Source organism: Lithobates pipiens, unplaced genomic scaffold (genome assembly GCF_037356315.1).
Source record: "Lithobates pipiens isolate NorthernLeopardFrog02 unplaced genomic scaffold, aLitPip1_a1.2 Scaffold_18, whole genome shotgun sequence".
In the NCBI taxonomy this organism is placed as follows: Eukaryota; Metazoa; Chordata; class Amphibia; order Anura; family Ranidae; genus Lithobates; species Lithobates pipiens.
The window spans coordinates 236625235-236647923 of NW_027507758.1; the positions used below are offsets into that span (position 1 = coordinate 236625235).

General features: G+C 39.9%; 1 protein-coding gene across 7 annotated transcripts in view; it reads right to left on the minus strand.

Annotated features, from left to right (window-relative positions):
* SASH1 (SAM and SH3 domain containing 1) overlaps positions 1-22689 on the minus strand; it is a 279554-nt gene that overhangs the window by 205420 nt on the left and 51445 nt on the right. For all 7 annotated transcript variants that reach the window (XM_077486691.1, XM_077486692.1, XM_077486690.1 and 4 more), the window contains exon 2: positions 15642-15770. In XM_077486691.1, the coding sequence (XP_077342817.1) occupies positions 15642-15770 (129 nt within the window). The remainder of the gene's footprint in view (positions 1-15641; positions 15771-22689) is intronic.

Here is a 22689-nt window from a genome sequence, read left to right on the forward strand (position 1 = left end):
GTTAATGTGTGTTGAAGCCGAAGTAAGTGTAAATGAGCCCTAAAACAAAGTGGAACTAAACCCATCGATTTAACAGTTTCAAAAAACAGTTACATTCCTGAAATGCCGGGATTGCTAACTGTCACATTAGCTTGTGCCCTCAACCAAACTGTCAATCAAATGGCCAGTGTCATAACTGATCACATGCTTAGCATCAGTGCAGTTGCAAATTAAACTGAAGCAGCTTCCTTGACTCTAAAGGATTCTTTTTGTAATGGACTTTTAAAGCATTGCACCATGGTCCTGCAGATTGTGTGTGTATCTGCCTGCCTGTACCTCCGATACAGCCAGGCAGTGACAGAAAGACTTAATAAACAGGCACAGAGCTCAACAGCACCGATGGTAGTTCATTGAGAACGACAAGTCGACAGCCGCAAAGGCTGTCAGACTTTTTCGTTTCCCATTCACAGAACACTGTGAATGGATGATGTGGCCAGGCAGAGCCCCACGCAGCCACGTTTTTTGCAGATTGTGACAGCTAGCTGGGGGGGGGGGGGGTGGAAAATCCCCCACTAGCTGTCAATATAGGGGAGCAGGGAGCCAGTGCATCCATAACATGTTACACCCTGAATATGGGTGCAATATGTTAAAAAAGGTGAACTTATCCTTTAACCCTTTTGCTGCCAGGTCCTTATGGACCAGACGGAGGTGGTGGGGTGGGGGTGTTTCACACACAATCTGGTGTGGCTGCAGCATTTGGGAAACCTGATTGCTCTCACACACCCCTGGTACTGGTGCCCCCCCCCCCCAATATGAATGTAATCGCATGCATCAGGGGGTGCCTACATGTGAAAACATTGATTGCAATACACATTACATATCACCACACACACCAGAGGCAGAGGAATAATTCTAGCACAAGACCTCCTCCGTAACACTAAATGGATACCCATAGGGGGCTTTTAAAGCGCTGCGTATGGAAAATTTAGGGTACTGATGTTTGTCGCCATGTCACAAATGCATACAAATTTAAGGTTTGGCATGTTGGGTATCTTTATTTACTTACTTGGTGCAACCTCATCTTTTATATTTTACCAAAAATCTAGTAGGGCCTAAAGAGAACGTATCCCCAAAATGGATATCCTGAAACGAATTATTGAGACCAGATACTGCATTTCATGGTGCACCCTCAGCATATTTAGTGCAAAGAAAAAGAAAAAAAACTGATAAATGGGCTTTGTTAGATAGTTTAGATAAATATAGGGGTGGGGTAGGTAGGCACATATTTTAACAATTATAACTATATGATTTAACTACAAATTTGTTGTAATGATGCATGAGAGTTTTTAAATGTGGCTTTAAAATCATTAACAGGAAAAAACCTGTTTAACAACCTAAAAGAGATAGAGATTTATACCTCTGTCTCTAAAACAGGCAAGTCTGGCCATCCTCATGCATGACATGCTGCTAACCTTTAAAAGCCACTTCACATTATTCAGTCTGTACTGTACTGAGCCATTTCCTCCTTGAGCACCAATAATTGCCCTTCCCCTGCCTTGTTTCTGTTAGTCCGTGAGAAAAAAATTAATTAAGAGGAAGAGAAAAAGAGAAGCAACAGGTTGCAGAATAAGACTTGTATGACTGAATCAAAACATTGAAAATAAAGCTGTACTTGCCCATACCAGACTACTTGCTTACATTCCACTATCTCCGTGTCACTACGATCTAGTGTCAGACCTCAAAGTTCATTTAAATTTTAAATAATAGACAGGTGTAAAAAACAAAACAAAAAAAAAAACAGTTTTGTCATGGGAGAAAAGTGGAAAAAACTTTTAAGACCCATAGAGGATGTAAACAGTTTATGGGACATAAAAGATTACCACATCTACCCACCTAATAATGCAGTCTGAATCTCAACAGAGTAAAATGCTCAATCTGGGAATATTTCATCCCTTTACATTAATATGGCAACACACACACACACTTCACAAATCACAAATCAGCGAGTAAGCATTATAGTTATTTAAAGCCCAATCTCAGACATTTTTTGTTTTGCGCAATACGCAAAAGAAGATGTTCATACCGGGGAGATTTCACTTGCTGTCAGGTCAGGAAATTATGGGAAATCTCTCCAATATGGGAAACAGATTGAAAAAAAAAGTTTTGGAACAACGAGGAAGAGTTAGAAGTTCTGACAATGTTTTTATCACAGTCTGTGCATTTCTGTCTCAGTGACAAGAGCTCCCTTCATTTCTTATACAAATGTCACAGGAAGAACTGAGTGGTGTAAATGGACCCACAAAAAAAAAAGCACTCACTTTCTCCTGCTCTAGCAAAACAAAATAAAATGTTTTGGGTGGGTTGTTTCAGACATGTAACGGTGGGGCAGTATTTGGTAATAGACAATTTACAAAAAGCTAGCTATGGCCTTTGAGGTAGTACAAATGATTAATATAATTTACTGTACCGCTCAGAACAATCAGTTCTGCTTACCAAAACAACTCCTAAGTTCCAAATAAGGCCTCATTCACATGGTCTTAAAAAAAAAAAAAAAAATTCTAACCATTTTTTATTTACCAATCTCAATGCAGCTGCATGGTTTTCAATGGCATAAACATGCACTGTGCTCAGATCCATAACCAAAAATCTGCATCTGCTTGACATGAGTATACATATACCGGTATATAATAGAGAAAAAGAATATGACAACTTTTAGAGCATTAAACACCGCTCTATTGACTAATCATTTATGCTAAAACTTTTGTTCCTTGCATAATGATCATTAAAATGTTTACAGCCATGTTACTGCCATGTGAATGTAATCTAAAATATTTAACCATGAGCCAAATTTGGGAAAATAAGTTTTAATATACATAAAGAGATGCAATTTGAATAAACTAAATGCATGTATCTGAATAGGTATGTGTAGACAGAGACGGCTCTAGGCTTTGTGAGGCCTTAGGCAAAACTTGGACATGAGGCCCATAATGGAAAAAATAATTCAAGCGATAAAAAATAACAGTGTGCCCCCCCCCCCCCCACAGCCCTGCAGACTTCCCTCCTCTGTTCTCCAGCTTACTGCTGTGGGGGGGGGGGGGGGTTGTCTTCAGGATGGAGGCTGGGAAAAGGGCCTGGTAAATTACATTTACCAGCCCTTACCTTTTCTAAAAGAACACAGTGCATGATTGGAACTGATCGCTCACTTTGTTCATTCATAGAATACTATGCTTTAGTTTATGAATTAAGAGGAGCCTCTGTCTCCTGTTCATTCATCTACAGTGCAGCTGACGCTATAGAGAAAGGAACTGGGGAACGTGTTTCCTCATTTCCTTTCTCCGTCTCAAAAGTGAGACTTCAGGGGTCCGTTTAGAACCCCGATATCTCAAAGATACCAAAAACTCTCACCAAAAAATGTAAAAATAAATAAATAAAAAGATTGTAAAAAAATAAAAATAAAAAATAACTGAAGAATATAAAAAAAAAAAAATGGGACTAAAATTTTGAATCAAACTAAAAAGCCATGCCCAATAGGTAGCATAATTTATCCACACTCACTGTTTTTTCTGTATGCTACAGGTCACCATCTCCCTAGTAGGGGCCCCTACTGTACAATGGTGGTAAATTGGAGTAGGAGAGGAAAGTGGAGGGTATGACGGTGGGTAATACGTACATGAGAGGGGTGCGGATTGTATGGTGGGGGTAGTATGTACATGAGAGGGGTGCTGAGGGTATGGTGGGTAGTATGTACATGAGAGGGGTGCAGCGTGTATGGTGGGGGGTAGTATGTACATGAGAGAGGTGCGGAGTGTATGGTGGGGGTAGTATGATATGAGAGGGGAGCGGAGTGTATGGTGGGTAGAATGTACATGAGAGGGGTGCAGAGTGTATGGTGGGGAGTAGTATGACATGAGAGGGGTGCGGAGTGTATGGTGGGGGGTAGTATGACATGACAGGGGTGCGGAGTGTATGGTGGGGGGGGGGTAGTATGACATGACAGGGGTGCGGAGTGTATGGTGGGGGGGGTAGTATGACATGAGAGGGGTGTGGAGTGTATGGTGGGTAGTATGAAATGAGAGGGGTGTGGAGTGTATGGTGGGTAGTAGGACATGAAAGGGGAGTGGAGTGTATGGTGGGTAGTAGGACATGAAAGGGGAGTGGAGTGTATGGTGGGGAGTAGTATGACATGAGAGGGGCGCAGAGTGTATGGTGGGGGGTAGTATGACATGAGAGGGGTGCAGAGTGTATGGTGGGGGGTAGTATGACATGAGAGGGGTGCAGAGTGTATGGTGGGGGGTAGTATGACATGAGAGGGGTATGGAGTGTATGGTGGGGGGTAGTATGACATGAGAGGGGTGCGGAGTGTATGGTGGGGAGTAGTATGACATGAGAGGGGTGCGGAGTGTATGGTGGGGAGTAGTATGACATGAGAGGGGTGTGGAGTGTATGGTGGGGGGTAGTAAGACATGAGAGGGGTGCGGAGTGTATGGTGGGGAGTAGTATGACATGATAGGGGTGTGGAGTGTATGGTGGGGGGTAGTAAGATATGAGAGGGGTGCGGAGTGTATGGTGGGGAGTAGTATGACACGATAGGGGTGTGGAGTGTATGGTGGGGGGTAGTATGACATGAGAGGGGTGTGGAGTGTATGGTGGGGGGGTCGTATGACATGAGAGGTGTGTGGAGTGTATAGTGGGGGGTAGTATGACATGAGAGCTAATGCATTAGTGACTAGAGGCAGTTAATTAACCCCTTTGTGCTGCATTAGTGGAAACAGTATCAGTGTTTATGAACCCTTTCATGCTGCACCATATAGGAGTTAATTAACACTGATACTGTTGCCTCTAATGCAGCACAAAGGGGTTAACTGCCACTGGTCACTAATGCATAGTAATGCATTAACCCCCTCCATGTTGCAATTACAAATACCATCTGTAAACTTACTTGCACTGTTGCAGGGGGCTTCACTGGCTCCTCGCAGGTCTGTGCAGCAGCAGTCTCCTCTGCCTTTTCATCCCGCCTCCCGGCCCGTTAATGATATCACGTCGGGCGGGACTAGGAAGTTCCTGTCGGGCGGAGATTACTCCGCCTGACAGGGAAGTGAATGCGTTCGTTGGATGGGCCCATAGCATACTTGCACCGCTCTGCTGCAGATTTAACACAGTGCAGCGGCGGCCGGCGGGTGTCACGGTTGTCTGCAGTGATGCAGAGCAAGCCCCATTTTTTACGAGGCCCCCCCTTCCCAGTCTGCCCCTACATCCTGACGGGTTCAGCAGTGGCCGGCAGCTCCGCCTCCTTTACAATTCATCTGCAGCAGCGCTGTATACAGTAAAGACGGTGACACTTTACCGTCCCAGCCCGCTAACCCTGCCAGCTTGGGGACACTGACCGGGGACATTCCTCCCATTCTTCCACACGCACATCAGGCAAATTAGGTGGTCGCGCGGGGCCTTAGGCAATCACCTTATTTGCCTAATTAGAGAGCCGCCTCTATGTGTAGAGCTTTTATTCACACAAAATTATAGCTTGTAAAACAAAGATGAGATTTCTTTCCAGCAATGGAAAACAATTTTACAGCATGCCAATTTAAACATATTAGTACTTTTTTGAAAAGCAGTAAAGATGCAAAAAGTTTTTGAGCACGTTCTCAATTTAAAGCTGCCTATCTACAAGATATCCCTCAGCATATTGTGCTGCAAAACATGCTTGCTGGTTTAATCTAAAAACTGAAGAATTTCTAATTTATATTACAACAAAAAGAAATTAGATAGCACTGGTTGTATTTTAATCATGCCTTCCCACAGCATAGACACACTATAATACACCTGTTTTGATCGGTAGAACAATGCTATTCCCAAACGTTTGCGTTAGAAAAGCATTGATGTGTATACTTTGGGGTTATTTAGGAAAGGTAAATCCATTGGAAGTGCAGTCTCTCTAAATCTGAGGGGAAGCTCTGCTGATTTTATCATCCAATCATTTGCAAGCTAATACGCTGTTTTTTTATTTTCCTTGCATGTCCCCCTCGGATCTACAGCGACTGCACTTCCAAGTGCACTTGCAGTGCAAAGTGGATTTTCCTTTAGTAAATAAACCCCTATGTGTATACTATCTTACTGAAATAGCTTACTATCACTTGTCATGAATAAGGATGAGCTCAGGCGTGTTCGCAACCCGCATGTGCAGAGTCTGCCAGGAGGTTGGCACTGCACCGCGCTAATCACAGGCAGCGAGACATTTCCCGATCTCTGCAGCCACAGATCATGAAATGTCTCACTGCCTGTGATTAGCGCTGTGCAGAACCGACTTTCTGGCGGGCTCTGCACGTGCAGGTTGCGAACGTGCCTGAGCTCATCCTTAGTCATGAATATGTGGGCCCCTTGTAATGTTACCAACATTAATGGAACCAATTATACAGCACTAGCATGTCTGTTTTTTGTAAAGCTCAGATAAATTACAATGGAAGTCAAACCATTTTCCATAACAGCCCCTTGGCCCCAACAAATAGATGAACTTGCACCCCCTTGAGAAACCCGTCTTGTTCTTTTTGGTCCTGGGAAACACAATAGGCAGCATGTCCAACAGTGACTGCAAACGTCAACATATTAGGGTGACAGAAAACAGGATTCACACAAATGCTGCTTTTATCCATTCACATACTGAAAAATGATTCACTTTCATGAATGGTTTAACAACTGTGTTTAAGGCTAGAATCACACTTCTATGTGCAATTGGCGCTGCGGGACTCTGTCTGTTCCCACTTCCATAAGCACCCATACAGAAAAAGTGCATAGTCGCTCAGGAGATACTATTCATCTTAATGGCTTCCCCACACACTGGAAACCACAGAGCGGCTTCCCAAACTGCCAACTGCACTTGTGATTTCAAGTGGTAGGCAGCGTTTTTAGAAATGGCCCAGTGATGTTTTTCCCTGATTTTTGTGTAGGCACAAAAATGTGAAACTCCCCTTAGACCCCATACACACTATTAGATTTTCTGCAGATTTTTTCTTCAGATTTACCAAAACCACATAACATGGAGGTAAAAATTGCATGTAAAAAAATGACAAGCTTTCAAACATGCAAAAATAACATGAATATCATACATTTCCTTTTTTTTTTTAATCAGTATACAATACATTTAGGGTTCAATAATCATTCTGTGAATTTCAGGAATTCAGTATTTATATACTGTGTGTTTAGGAATTAATATATATTTTATATATATATATATATATATATATATATATATATATATATATATATATATATATATATCTATATCACACACACACACACACACAGTTTGTGAAACATGATTTAAAAAATGTAAAAAAGTCAGAAGGGATCCAAAACGATTAGAGCCTCCTTTGGAATCAAAAGTGCAATCAGTTTAATGATGGTGACTTATTGCAAATGCAAACAAAAGCATGTGTGTGTATAAACCAACACAGCAATTACATTTAATATTATAGTCAGGAATGCTGCACTAAAGTGTACAGTAATAGCTTCCAATAAATATGTAAGTGTAAATAAAATGTAACTCATGCTGAGTAAATTGCGTTAGAGAATAATAAGCAGTGTTTGGCACTGAGCAAATTAGCGATGAACTGGTAGGAATACATTCCTCTACTGTAATGGGATACACATTCTAGTTTAATATCACAGTTTAATAAAGCACACCAGTTAAAATAAAGCCATAGTAATAAGTAGCAATTTTCCAGTGGTGCAGTATTTTTCAAGAATTTCATTTTTACTTCAAAACTGTAGCTTTCTTATGTCATGTCTACTAAACAAACAATCTATTGCAGCCTATGCTATATATATATCTTGTCTATTACACATGAAACACTGGGTATAGAGAACATCAGGCTTATTCAATGTAATGTAAAAATTGCAGTAACACATTACAACCAAAAATAATTTAGATTGTTAGTAAAGTAAATGGTTGATTTGGTGCTGAATGTTATAGTACATTACTTCTTACTCTGGCTTTTTAATTAAAGCAGAGTTCAAGCCTTTAAAAAAAAAAAAAAAAAAAAAAAAAAAACACACCACATCGATGTTCGCATCTTCTACTATACATTACAGCCTATGTAGTGAATGAGGTCTACTTTTCACCTGCAATGCTGTTTGCTGTGCCAACTTTTGTGTAGTGAACTCATCCAGGGGTCTCACACACCCACTGCTGAGCTAACCCCCTAATTATATATTATATATATATATATATTATATATATATATATATACACACACACACACACACACACACACACACATATACAGTATCTCACAAAAGTGAGTACACCCCTCACATTTTATTATATCTTTACATGTGACAACACTGAAAAAAATTACACTTTGCTACAATGTAAAGTAGTGAGTGTACAGCTTGTATAACAGTGTCAATTTGCTGTCCCCTCAAAATAACTCAACACACAGCCATTAATGTCTATACCGCTGGCAACAAAAGTGAGTACACCCCTAAGTGAAAATGTCCAAATTGGGCCCAAAGTGTCAATATTTTGAGTGGCCACTATTATCTTCCAGCACTTCCTTAACCCTCTTGGGTATGAAGTTCACCAGAGCTTCACAGGTTGCCACTGGAGTACTCTTCCACTCCTCCATGACGACATCATTGAGCTAGTGGATGTTAGCGACTTTGCGTTCCTCCACCTTCCGTTTGAGGATGCTCAATAGGGTTTAGGTCCAGAGACATGCTTGGCCAGTCCATCACCCTTACCCTGAGCTTCTTTAGCAAGGCAGTGGTCATCTTGGAGGTGTGTTTGGGGCCATTGTGTTGGAGTACTGCCCTGCAGCCCAGTCTCCAAAGGGAGGGGATCATGGTCTGCTTCAGTATGCCACAGTACATGTTGACATTTATGGCTCCCTCAATGAACTGCACTCCCTAGTGCCAGCAGCACTCATGCAGCCCGAGACCATGACACACCCACCACCATGCTTGACTGCAGGCAAGACACACTTGTCTTTGTACTCCTCACCTGGTTGTCACCAAGTTTATCTTGGTCTCATCAGACCACAGGACATGGTTCCAGTAATCCATTTCCTTAGTCTGCTTGTCTTCAGCAAACTGTTTGTGGGCTCTCTTGTGCATCATCTTTAGAAGAGGCTTCCTTCTGGGCCATGCCAGACAATTTGATGCAGTGTGCACTGAGCACTGACAGGCTGACCCCCCACCCCTTCAACCTCTGCAGTAATGCTGGCAGAACTCATACATCTATTTCCCAAAGACAACCTCTGAATATGACTCTGAGCATGTGCCCGCAACTTCTTTGGTTGACCATGGCAAGGCCTGTTCGGAGTAAAATCTGTCCTGTTAAACTGCTGTATAGTCTTGAGCACTGTGCTGCAGCTCAGTTTCAGGGTCTTGGCAATCTTCTTATAGCCTAGGCCATCTTTATGTAGAGCAACAATTCTTTTTTTTAGATCCTCAGGGAATTCTTTGCATTGAGGTGCCATGTTGAACTTCCAGTGACCAGTATGAGAGTGAGAGCGATCACACCAAATTTAACACACCTGATCCCCATTCACGCCTTGTAACACAAACGAGCCACATGACATCGGGGAAGGAAAATAGCGAATTGGGCCCAATTTGGACATTTTCACTTAGGGGTGTACTCACTTTTGATGCCAGTGGTTTAGAAATGAATGGCTGTGTATTAAGTTATTTTGGGGGGACAGCAAATTTGCACTGTTATACAAGTTGTACACTAACTACTTTACATTGTAGCAAAGTGTCATTTTAGTGTTGTCCCACTAAAAGATATAATAAAATATTTACAAAAATGTGAGGGGTGCACTCACTTTTGTGAGATACTGTGTGTATATATAATATAATATCATCTCGCTCTGTCTATATATATCTACATCTATCTATCTGTCTATCTATCTATATCCACACACACACACATACACAAACGGAAACACAAAATATTGGGGTAACATACATTTTGAAGTAGAATTCCAGTTAGGCATTCCAGTTATGCCTAACTAGATTAAAACTGTCCCTCCCCCTCCTAAAAGCTATGTTAACTGACCTGTGTAAGAAAGATATATAATATGCCTGTATACTTAACTATTTTCAAGCCACTAGGTGTTGACCATTTACATAAATCCTGAAGCATGGCTGGAAAAATCCCAGTATGTGGCTAAGTGAGCTCTTGCTATTACTGGTCCCCTTCATCATCACAGGATGGAGCCCTTTCTCTGATTCAAACCCCCTCACATGCGCTTTCACTCCCCTATTACAGCAGCTCTGAGCTCAAAGTTTGGGCACTCACTCTTGTGATGGTGAAGATATACAGTAACAGCTCAGGCTCTCTTAGCAATGTCTTGGGAGTCTTCCAGTCAGTCGTCATAACATATGTAAATGGCCTACACCTATAGCAAGGGCATTGTTCAACCTTAGCCAAAACCAACGTAGCAAAATTTCACTCAATTCACACAATCAAACTGCAATGGAAAGGCTCTAATTTTATTTTTACTGGTAATGGCAGCGATCAGCGAATTTTAGCGGGACTGTGACATTGCAGCGGACATATCGGTCACTTTTGACACTTTTTTGGGACCATTGACATTTATGCAGCGATCAGTGCTAAAGATAGCCACTGATTACTATAGAAATGTCACTGGCAGGGAAGGGGTTATCACTAATAGGCGATCAAGGGGTTAAGTGTTCCCTAGGAGGCATTTCTAACTGTGTGGGCAGTGTAGTGACCGGAGGAGGAGACAGATTGCTGTTCCTAATCACTAGAAGCAGCAAATCTGTCTATTCTCCCCAGACAAAACAGGGATCAGTCTGTTTACATTGACAGGTCCCCATTCTGTCTCTCTCGGGAGCGATTGCGGGTGGCCGGCGAACATTGCAGCTGCTGGCCACACGCATTGGCTCTGGCGTCGCCCCTAGTAGTCTTAAAGTGCCCGACATACAATGACGCCGATTCACCCAGGAGAGCCAACCTGCCGCAGTAGAACTGCAGCGGCTGGTCCTTAACTATTTTCTGTAATTTTCTATAAAAATCTATCTTGCCATCCATATATGTTACGTTGCTAAAATCTGAATGATTAGCATTTTATGTTTAAATTAAACCTGTCAAGAGATACACTGGGGCTGTCTCAACTTCTTTTTGGAAATTCTAGTTGCCTGGCTGTTTCCTACATATGTTCTTTAACACTTATGTGAATCACTCAACTGGAACATATAGGTAAACTAGGTAAAGAACTATCAGAATTCTTTACATACACACTTGTTTCAGATAAGGGATTCATAAAAGGAGGGTCAATATGGCAGTCAAACACCCAGAGTTTAGAGAAGAAGAGGTTAGCAATGCCAGCCTGTGTATCTCTCATGTTTCCTTTACACAGCATTTTCTATTATTTTTATCCACCTTTAATTTCCCCATTTCCAGGCGGTTATCTGAACACAGGAAAATCTACCAATACTTTTTAACAACTTTATAGCAATAAGCACAGAACAGATCCTCTGTGAGATAATGGTGTATTGTTTTCCCCTACAAAAAGCTACACCCAGCCTTCTTTCCAGACTGAGACCAATGTATCACCCACAGGAGCTTCGCAGAAAACTACAAAACTAAAACAGTTGCTATCTTCCATTAAGTTCTCTATAAATCAGGCCTTGGCCAGCATGATTTATAGAGTTCTTTCATTTCACTTATCTCTAACTAGCTTTCTATGTTCTGAAGAGCGACCAGCCAGAGGCACTATCTCCAGCCTGGAAATGTGAATTCAACAGAACAGGTTGTAAGAACAAATCATTCCCAAGACGACCAAGAGCTTAATTACAATTCTAGTATTTGAACATTTAAACAGCAGCGATTTACACAAATGGTTTTCCTGTCTGAAAACTGAAATCTTCATTTGTTTTCAAACTTATTTCGCTTTCTATTCTCCCGTCCTCAGTGATATGGAACAGTACTGAGGAGATAACGATATAAATAAACTATCCTCAGCCTTACAATAAAATGAGATTTACAATCCAAATAAACATAACTCATAGGCCTCCTGGGAAACAGCATTTAAAATTTAGGGGAATGTGAAGTGTTTTATTTATATTTTCTCTTTCTGCATTATGTTGAGGGCTGATCAAGTTTTAGTCTGGTTAAAATATGAACTATTACTTATGATTATTACCTATTTACTACTTACAACCAGAAAGTGACAAGCGGAGGCTTCATTTACCACTTTTCTGAAGGCTGTCTAACAGGAGCTTGAAACACACACACACACACACACACACACACACACACAAACTAAAAAGACAGTGCTGGGCTTTTTAATAAATCCAGCCATTTCTGCAAACAAAGGAAAAATTGGTATAAAAAATGAATCAAGTTGTAACTTCTGGGGTCCTCTTCCGGCACTCCTGGCACCTCCTCTTTATCGGGTGCCCCATGGAAAGTTTTTTATGGGGGCACCGGTGCAGGCTTGCTCCCAATCCTGCCGCTGTGTCCATTGACACAGACAGTGGGACTCGGACCTGCCCCCCACTCCCATGTCAGCTTTTTATTGACAGCAGCGGAAGCCAATGGCTCCTGCTGCTATTAATCTGTCCAATTAGGAGAGCGACAATGGCTGGAGCCGATGTGCTCATGCGCATTGCTGAATCGAGCTCAGGTAAGAAAAAGGGGTGTTCTGGAGGGAGGGGGGGGGGGGACTGCAACTGCAACTGCAACTTTTTCACCTTAACGCATTCAAGTAAAAACCTTAAGGCTTTACAACCACTTTAACTACACTTTGTGTAGCAATCCTCTTCTCCTCTTCTCGTCTCCTTACTATAGGCTTACTATTGGCTCCCGCTGCTGTCAATCAAATCCAGTGACACAGGAGTCGGGGGGTGGGGCCAAGTCCGAGTCCTGCTGTCTGTGTCAATGGACGCAGCAGCAGGACTCGGAACCATGCCCGCACAAGTGCCCTCATGCAAAGCGGCTCTCTGTGGGGGCACTCGATGTGGAGGATGAGCCAGGAGCGCCGCCGATGGACCCCAGAAAAGGAGGAGCCCCTCTGTGCAAAACACTTGCACAGAGCAGGTAAGTATAACATGTTTGTTATTTATGAAGAAAAAAACTTTGCAATCACTTTAAACTCACTAAATCTCCCCTGTAAACCAGTTTGGGACACTTATAAATTTAAAATGTATATTGTAACCAGGAATACAATGTAACAATTCTATGAAATGCTAGCGGGTATTCGAAAATAAATATTGTTGCATTTACATGCCAATTCTCTATAGCATTATCTAGAATTAGGATAGTGCAAAGAGCAATGCTAATGCGCAAAGTGTAGTAACTCATACTAGCTAAACAGAATCTACAATTTAACTGATTTGACTACAATAAACTGATTACTATTGGCTACAGAACTTTGTGCATAAGTACAGTTTTTTCTGCTGCCTTAAAAACTAACTTCCTTTTTGTTGAGAAAAAAAAAATCCCCTCCCTGAAGAAATAGCAGTTTGTTGTCTGCAGAGTAAATCTGAATGGGGAGTGACTTTTACTATTAATCAGTTGATGCACATACAGTACTCTAACGAGGAAAGTAGCAGGTTCTGCATTCCTTTAGAAGTATTTGGCTATCACTAAAACTAACATTCTTGTTGAAGAAGATGCCCAAATCTGACTTGTATCTTAGTGCAGGGTTCTGGAGAAATCAATAAGCCAATCATGCAAGCAGGAAATGACGTTTCTGCGAGTATTCCATACACCAACTGTGTACAGAAGACCTCCAGGTTGCATTATTTCATTGAATTATACAGAAAATGACAGCCAGATTGAAAGGGAAAGGTCATTTTAAGAACACTGAATTACAATATGGCGTTTGTATCTATTGCATGTTTCCCAGCCTGGGCACCCCGATTGAATATGCTATATTATTCATTTCTATTTTTTGCTAATTTGTTCCCCAACAAAAGCGGAAACATACCCAACAGTCTCCCAAATCAATATAAACAACTGTACCAATGTTCCAAAGTGAATTCAAAGGCGAGTATAGTAGACAAAAGAAAAAAGGTCAGTATCACTGCATTGCATTTTTGTTTTTTGTTGGAACCCCTTTAAAGTATTTAAGGTCTAGACAGCCGCACTGTGTAGAGGAAATCGTTTTCCCAATCACTGGCTGCCAAAGAAAATCAAGGGTTTCAGCAAGGCCGTCCTGTGACTGGTCACCAAATTTCAGAACACAAGATATTTTAATTTCTAGTTTTGTCAGACGCAGTGTAGCCTGGCCCAGATTTTTAGTTTCCATTGGCAACTAGGGACAGACATTTTTAGAAAGCGGAAATTGGCTGAACCTAATGGAACTTTTCTGGAGTTGATTAAAAACAACAACAAAAAAAAAAAAAATAATTGTCAGCACACTCTAAAGCCTCATACACACCATCAGATTTTTCTGCTGATTTTCTCCTTCAGATTTACCAAAACCGTATAATAATATGAGGTCAAACCTTAGGCGTTTCAATTTGTATGCAATCAGGCAGGCCCTTGCACTACATGGTTTTGGTAAATCTGAAGACAAAAATCTGCAGAAAATCTGATAGTGTGTATGGGGCTTAAGTCTTCCTTTAAATTGCAATATAACTAGCAGTGAATGACAATAAAATTTATTTTGAAACAAATGAGAATTTTAAAATTAGCCTTAAAAATTGTGAATTTTTATAAGCAGCATAGGAAATATAAGCAAATGTAAATAATTCGATTTTTGTATCTCAAGACAGTTTCAACAATTTTACTTAATGTGATTGTAGCCATATTAGTGCAATTGTGACAGAGAAAATTGAGTACTGTCTGTGATACTTTTTTTATTTGCACTGACATACAAAGCTTGTCCTGAAAAATTGTACGTTAATGCAAATAAAAAAACAATTAATTTTGAAATGGACAGCAGGAATAATTTTATAGTGTTAAAGCGTAACTAAATTAAAACATGTTAATGAAATAGAAGACTTTTTTTTGTATTGTGCAGGATATCTTTTTTAACGTATTACATATGTATAGGTATTGCTATAATGCCGACAATTTACCCACTGCTTTACACACTGTGGTCAGTCCTGCTCTGTGTGGCTGCACTGCAGAGGATGATCACAATAACAACAATCAAGCCAATGTGCTAGAGCCCTGCATGACAGCAGATAAGTGTGTGCTGCAGCGGGATCATAACGCTGCTCTTGCATAGACACACAGTAAAGACAGCATTGTCGCCCAAGAAGTGGAAGGCTTAACACTGGCAGGAACCCAACATATAAACTGAAAAAAAAACAAGCCTGCAATGTGAAAGAAGAAACTCATAGGAGATGCAGAAGAGTAGGCTACCATTTAAAGATTTTTTATTTTTTTTTGGTATACATACTTTTACACTTACCTCCACGCTGTCCTGTCTAAAATACAGCTCTCCTAAAACTGTACCAGCGGTCAACTAATTCTACTCAGAAAATAGCAAGCACCGGACATGAGAGCACATGAACCTGAAGCACTGAGCTAATGGTGCCGCTGAGGACCCGTCCCAATTTTCTGACCACTGGATCTCGGAAAGGAACACTTTACACCTACATCTTACTGTACTTTTTGGATAGAATTCCTAAAACTCTCCTTTAATACCTTAACCAATGCAAACCATGTGTAGTTATTTTTTGCTCACCGTTTCAAGATCCTGGGAAACATGGCGTCTGCGCAGTTCCTCCATTCTCTCGCACACGTCTGTGAAACAAGTGTTGTAGTAATCAGCGTACTGCTCAGCGAGGTCGTCAATATTTCCAAGTGAACCATCCTACAATAACAAGACGACAGAGTTAGCGAGTGTCATTTAAACCTCATAACCCAAAAATATTACATTAGATGTGTTTGCCAAAAAAAAAATTATAAGTAGAACCCCCAACAAAGGCTTCCGGATGCACAGCTGTAAACAAAATTTTCTTTCAATCATTTAAATATGCACAAAGCCAGCCACAAACGCAGCCCTTTAATAGGCTTCTAAATCTCTTAAAGAGAAAGCAATTGATGCAAATAAAAAATGCTAATTGCTTCAATGTCTCTAGCTGTATTTAAGAAGCATGAAGCATACATAAATACCTGTTACTACTGGATAAGGTGTCAAGAAATTTATATATATAAAATTATTATATCTTATATTTTATCAACAGCTGTCACCAAACAAGATTTCTCCTCCTTTATATCCTGCTCTGATGACAACTGTACAATTTCCCCATCCCTTTCTGTCTGATGACAAGGGTCACCAGAACAAATAGAGATGGAAAATCTACCTAGCAAAGACACAGACAGCAATAAAAACCTAAGAGAAGTCCTAACCCCTCACTACTCCATCCAATATAAGACAACAGTTTTGGCTATACATAGGCTTTAATGTAAGGAAATTAAAGACGTATTTTCGAAGTCACTAACCTAGTAGATATATACAGCAAGTGAAGTGAACTATAACCCTTTTTCCTGTGATTCAAAGTATTGAAACCACTGGACCAAAGGAACGGCACCCAGACAAATAGTACTCTCCGAAATAGAGACCAGTAATGGCAGCACAGGTTTTCTGTAACCTAAACTACAGGCAGATACAAAAGATCACCATTAATATTAGTTATGGTTTCAATAACATCATCACTAAATATATGGAAGTACAGCCATCATAAGCATTGTTAAAAATAAACCCTTAGGGGCTGAAACGCAACAGAGAGGCATTTGAGCAGTGGTTTTGGATTGATAAAGACTTGTGCTGTGAAGCCAAAAAGAGTAGCTGGGTAAGTTTTTAGATTAGATTGCTGCAATCCTGGCATTACAGGATGCAGACTGTTATAGGGAAGATTAGCAATGTAAGCCAATCAGGTTGTACACCACTTTCACAGTGCAGAGTTTACACTATCACTTAGAAATGAAGTTACCACATTAGAGACATTATTGCTGACTAGATTCCTGGTACCCAACTTTTGTGTGGCTCCCAGGGTACCTACATAAAATAGTCCTTTTATCTTGCTTAGGCCAGTGAATCAAACACTGTTTAGACTAAATTCTAGTACAGTAAAACCTTGGTTTGAGAGTAACTTGGTTTGAGAGCGTTTTGCAAGAAAAGCAACATTTTTAAATTCTGGCTTGATATACAAGCAATGTCTTGAAATACAAGTAGCGCCACGTCACGATTGATTATAAAACAGAACAGAGGTGCAGCAATATGGTTACATTTAATAAAAGGTACAACATTTAGCAAGTCACACGGTTGATGAATAAAAGAGGCACATCTAAGTATGCAGACATCCGAGGTAAAGCTGTCCACGCAGGCTGTCCTCCTCGCCGCCATCGGCATCGTATTTCTACGCTGCGCGGTTCAAGCCTTGCTTTCAAAATGCTCGATTGCAGACTGACAGCAGTGAGATCCGGCGGTGCGGGGGATGGTCTATGTGGACAGCTTTACCTCAGATGCCTGCATACTTAGATGTGTCTCTTATTATACGTGTCTCTTAATCATCAACCACGTGACATGATAAATCTTGTACCTTCATTAAATATAAGCATATTGCTACACTTAGAGGCATCTCTGTTCTATTTTATACTCTGTAGCTCCTGCTGGATTTTGCTTCTTACATAGTTACATAGTTACTAAGGTTGAATAAAGACACCAGTCCATCCAGTTCAACCTGAGTGAGTGTCTACAATTTTCCCTATCCTTGTACATTGCACACTCACATTGGTCCCTACCCTCAGGGAGCCCACAATCCAAGGTCCCCATTCATATACTATTTTTCAATTTTGGACAGAAGCCAATTAACCTACCAGTATGTCTTTGGAGTGTGGGAGGAAACCGGAGCAGCTGGAGGAAACCCAAGCAGGCACGGGGAGACCATGCAAACTCCAGGCAGGTAGTGTCGTGGTTGGGATTCGAAACAGTGACCCTTCTTACTGCTAGGTGAGAGTGCTAACCACTACACCACTGTGCCGCCAAAATTTTATCCCCTTATGGAAGCTGCCATTTGTGGATGGACATTTTATGGTTACACAACATGGTCACATTGCTATATTCTTTTTATATGGACTATAAACTAAAGGACTTCTGAATAAATGGGTGTGGAACAAGTTTCAATTATTTCTCATGGGGAAAGTCCTTTGATATACAAGTGCTTTGGATTACAAGCATGCTTCCAGAAACTAAATATGCTCGCAATCCAAGGTTTTACTGTAGTTAAAGTTTGGTTTATTTCCTTCATGCCATTTCCTGTGCTATTGTCTTTCTTTTTTTTCCCCCTGATCTTTTATAAAGGATCTCGGTGAAAGAATAGTGAAATTTGGCACAAATCATTTTTGGGGACTGTACAGAGCTGCTTTGCTGGTGATACTGATGGAGTTGTTGCAAACAAATTTCCAAAGGCTTTTTATTTCTAGTGATAACAAGAATATTGTTATTATGCTTGTTATATTTTTTTTGTTTTGGCGCAAGTACACCATTATGCAGTAGTTTTTAAGAACAAAGATACAACTATGTTGGTGTCCCTTGTTAATTTTACATTGTATTTTTTAAAATGTAACTGCCTACTCCCAAACTGTAATTTAAAGTAAAACACATAGCCAAGTATTATTCTCCACAATTTTTAAAAAAGAAAAGAAAAATTAGACATGCTATCTGCCAATAGAACTTAACCAAAAAGTGCATTCTATGTATTCAAAAAAAAAATAAAAAATAAAATCATTATTCAACCAAAAAATAAAATAAAAGCTTCACACGTGTCCTGCTTCTTAATAGAGGGGATCAACTATGCCAAGAGTTGGTGAAAGCAGGGGTCCGTCATCCGGAGATAATTCCGAAAATCTTCCGGATTATTTTCCTGGAGCTCCCGCAGCAAAGGCATATAACATAATTGGTCATAATAAAGCAACCAAGTTTTGGTCCAAAAAATCCTCCACCTCCTGTTCCTGAACTGGGCTTGGGTAAAAGCAATAACCCCAAGGCCAATAATAAATAACGTTCTCTCAGATTCTGCAACATGGCTGGTTGATGAACGGCCGTTCAGAAACAAACTGAAAAGCGCAAATCAACAATAATGTGAAATTAGCAGAAGGAACCCAAAGGGTGGCGCTAAAGAGCTCAAAAACCAAGTAGTACATTACTACGTTCGTGTTTGTTGCCAGACAATTCCTTGCCGTTTGTATGCAAGACAAGTTCCTGGCCGAGGTTTCGTCTGCGGAAAATCCGATCATGTGTAGGAGGCGTTAGTAAAAAATGCATATGTATCATGTTGTTGTACACTGCTTTCGCTGACTTTCTGGACACACATTCCAATTATTACTTATCTTTACTCCAAGCACCATTTATCACCTAAGTTATGCTCTGCGAAAGCTGTAAATAGTTCCGAAGGTCACCAGGTAGTTTAGCACACTGCCTATGACATGAAATCTATGAACAATGTTATCTCTTAAATCATTTGTCCACTCAATGTCTTTACAGACCTTTCAGAGTTTCTAGCAGATAAGTTAACTGGGAGTGAATGTAATAACTATGTGGCAGTTCCTAGGTGAATAAATGAAATACTACGCAAGGTCTAAAAAACGATTTTTATATAAAACTTTTGTGATGAAACAGTGGTAAGTCCCAAGGTGTTTTAATTATGTTTTTTTTTTTTTTTAATACCACTTGGCATATATGTCGGCTTCTCATGGTATGTTCCCATCCTGTAAGGGGATATTGGCACCAGCTAAAAAAAATACTGACTGACATTTTAAATGATATCCACTTTACCATGAAGCTTGCACCTTCAGGTATTGCCACTACAATACTGGCAGGGCACTAGAGTACATAACATTTTGCAAAATTAAGAATTATGCAGAAAGGTAAAGATTTATAGTAGATAGTAGTAGTTATAGGTTATAGTTTAGGGCGCTAAACGATAACTTTATACTCCAAAAACAATCCATATGTCATGTGCAGTTTTTTATGACATTGTTTCTTACTACCCACATGATCTACCAAACCTCTCCTCACATCTGTTTGTTTATAACAAGCAATGGTTACCCACTGCTCTATGCAAACTACACATCCCATAGCCCATCTCGTGGAGCCAAAAAAGGGAGGGCGGACTATGGAGAAAAAATTTAGCCACCCTCTAACAGGAAGCGGAATCACAGATCCAAAAATAAAATAAAAGCTGGGAGCAATAGAAGGTACTTTATTTCCGCAAGGAATACATACTTGGATAGATTTCTTTTTAACCACTTAGAGCCACTAACTTCCCCATTATTTAATTATGTTAACTTTATCAAAGGCATGCAACAATGGCAAATATGAAACAGTGCACACAAATTAACTATTTTAATTGATTAAAAAGTGCACAAAATTGCAAAATGAATTTTGGAATCCCTATTGCACAGATGTCTCCTTTTTATAAATTGAACTGTCAGTTCTTCCTGCTGTGGAACAGAAAAAGATTATCTAAATTGTACAAAATAACTGCTTAAAATTATTTGGGGAGGGTTGTTGGATGTATTCTGTCTATATGTGTGTTGATAGAAGATCTGAACAGCAGAAAAGCAACAAACATATGGTCCGACAACAGGATGAAATTAAATAAATCATAAAATATGTTATATTTGGGTTATACTTTAGGAGTATTTACTATACACCAACCAAGGTTTTCTGTTTTTTTTTTCATAGGTAGGAATACCCCACAGGTTACCAAATACTTTTTTAAATATTGTATAACATTGATTACCAGTAATCTGCCATTATATAAAGATACCTAAGCAAATAGGGGATGTCCTACTAAATATAAAAACATGTGGGCCAAATGGTTGAAAGACCCTGCCACAGCTTCCTAGATACAAAATAACTTGGAGATGTCTAGCTACCTTTGCTTGTAAATAAATTAATCGTGCTGCACTATCCCCTTAATAATCTGCTGAACCTGCAGAAAAAAAACCTAAAAAAACAAAACTGTTAACTAAAGTGATGTGCCTATAAATTCAAAGAATTATATATATATATATACATACATACACATACATACACACATATACATATACACACACACACACACACACACAACTGTTGTCATATATAGCATGCCTTAATAGTACCAAGCAGTGGATGAGATTGTGTTCTACTCCATATGACAGACCAGCTGCCTCCTGCGCCGTCCAGTCCCCTCCTCTACGCGTGTCGATACAATGGAAATATTGTATCTTCATCAGGGGGATCCCTGATGAAGATACAAGGCATGTTATAGAGCAGTGCACTAATGCACCAGACCCATGCGAGTACCCTATAATAGGGCTTTGTTTACATTAAATAAAATCTTTTAAAGCGTTATCACACTATGGAAGTCTCTTTTTAATATTTATAGGAGGATGCCACATCTTTGAGCAGTATTTGGACCATGCAACCTGACCTGGAATCTGTTTTGACGATTCAAAAGCATGTACTGACCAAACTTAATTGCGAGGTCACACGCCCTGAGGTGAGTGGCCATCGCCTTGCGGTTGGGAGCACCTGAGTGTAGTCACTTACGAAGATTGCTATATTCACAGTCACCTATCAAGTTTATTATCTGTGATTAAGGATGCTGAAAACGGACCCTGGGTGGTCAGAGTATCACGGACTTCTAGGCACCGGAGCACTTTATGGATCACTTTTGTATCAATATTTATATTTTATGAAAAGTATATTCATGCTATATGATGATGTAATCTGTATGACAACAGCAGTCACATACATACATATATATATATATATATATAATTATTATTATTCTTGGAATTTATAGGCACATCACTTTAGTTAACAATTAGTTTTTTTAGGTTTTTTGCTGCAGGTTCAGCAGATCATTATCGCAGAACATGATTTATTTATTTATCTGTGATTCTCACATGTTAGTATGGGACGCAATTAATGCTAGCAGCTGTCAGCACACTATTTTAAGATGGGGAATCTTTGATTTGGTAAGACCTTTACTATTATTTTGAACTTTTGCTTGATTTGGGCCAAGTGTAGAAAATTGGGTCATCTTTATTTTCATATTTTTATATTGCCACTTTGTGGCAAAGGTTACACAGTCACACCACTGCCATCCTGGTGTTGACCACACCATCAACATTTGTACCATATATCCTGTGCCCAAGACCCCTGCGTGGGCAATGCCAATTTATTTGATGTATTATTTTCGTGTTGTTCTTATCGTACTTGTTTTATACATGAAAACGTTAATAAACAGATGTAAAAAAATAAAATAAAATTATTGTAAAAGATTGATCCCTAAAAAATGGGTCTGTAGATTGCAGGTGGCTTATAGATCCTTGATTGCTCTGTAATTTGCTTCCCAGTCTAGAATGAAACCAAGTGCTTTAGAAAATTATTTGCATTATGCAAGTATTTTGTCTTCATGTTTAAAATTTTCTTCCAGTTTTCTCATCTGAATGAAATATTGTTTTACGTTTGTGATCATCGAAATCAAAATAATTGCTGATTTGCAAATTCTTCATTTGGCTGCATATAATCAGTCTGATCCCCTGCAAATCACATAATACAGAAAACCAGGCACTCTTAACTTATGAATTATAGGATTCCTTGTAGAGCGAACAAAACTGCATGCACATATTGGGGTCATTTACAAGTTTGCTGATTTGCCAGATCTGCAATAGACTCAATAACCAATGGGCCTTCCTACTTTGAGAATTCTGTCAAGCTGTCAGCGACATGA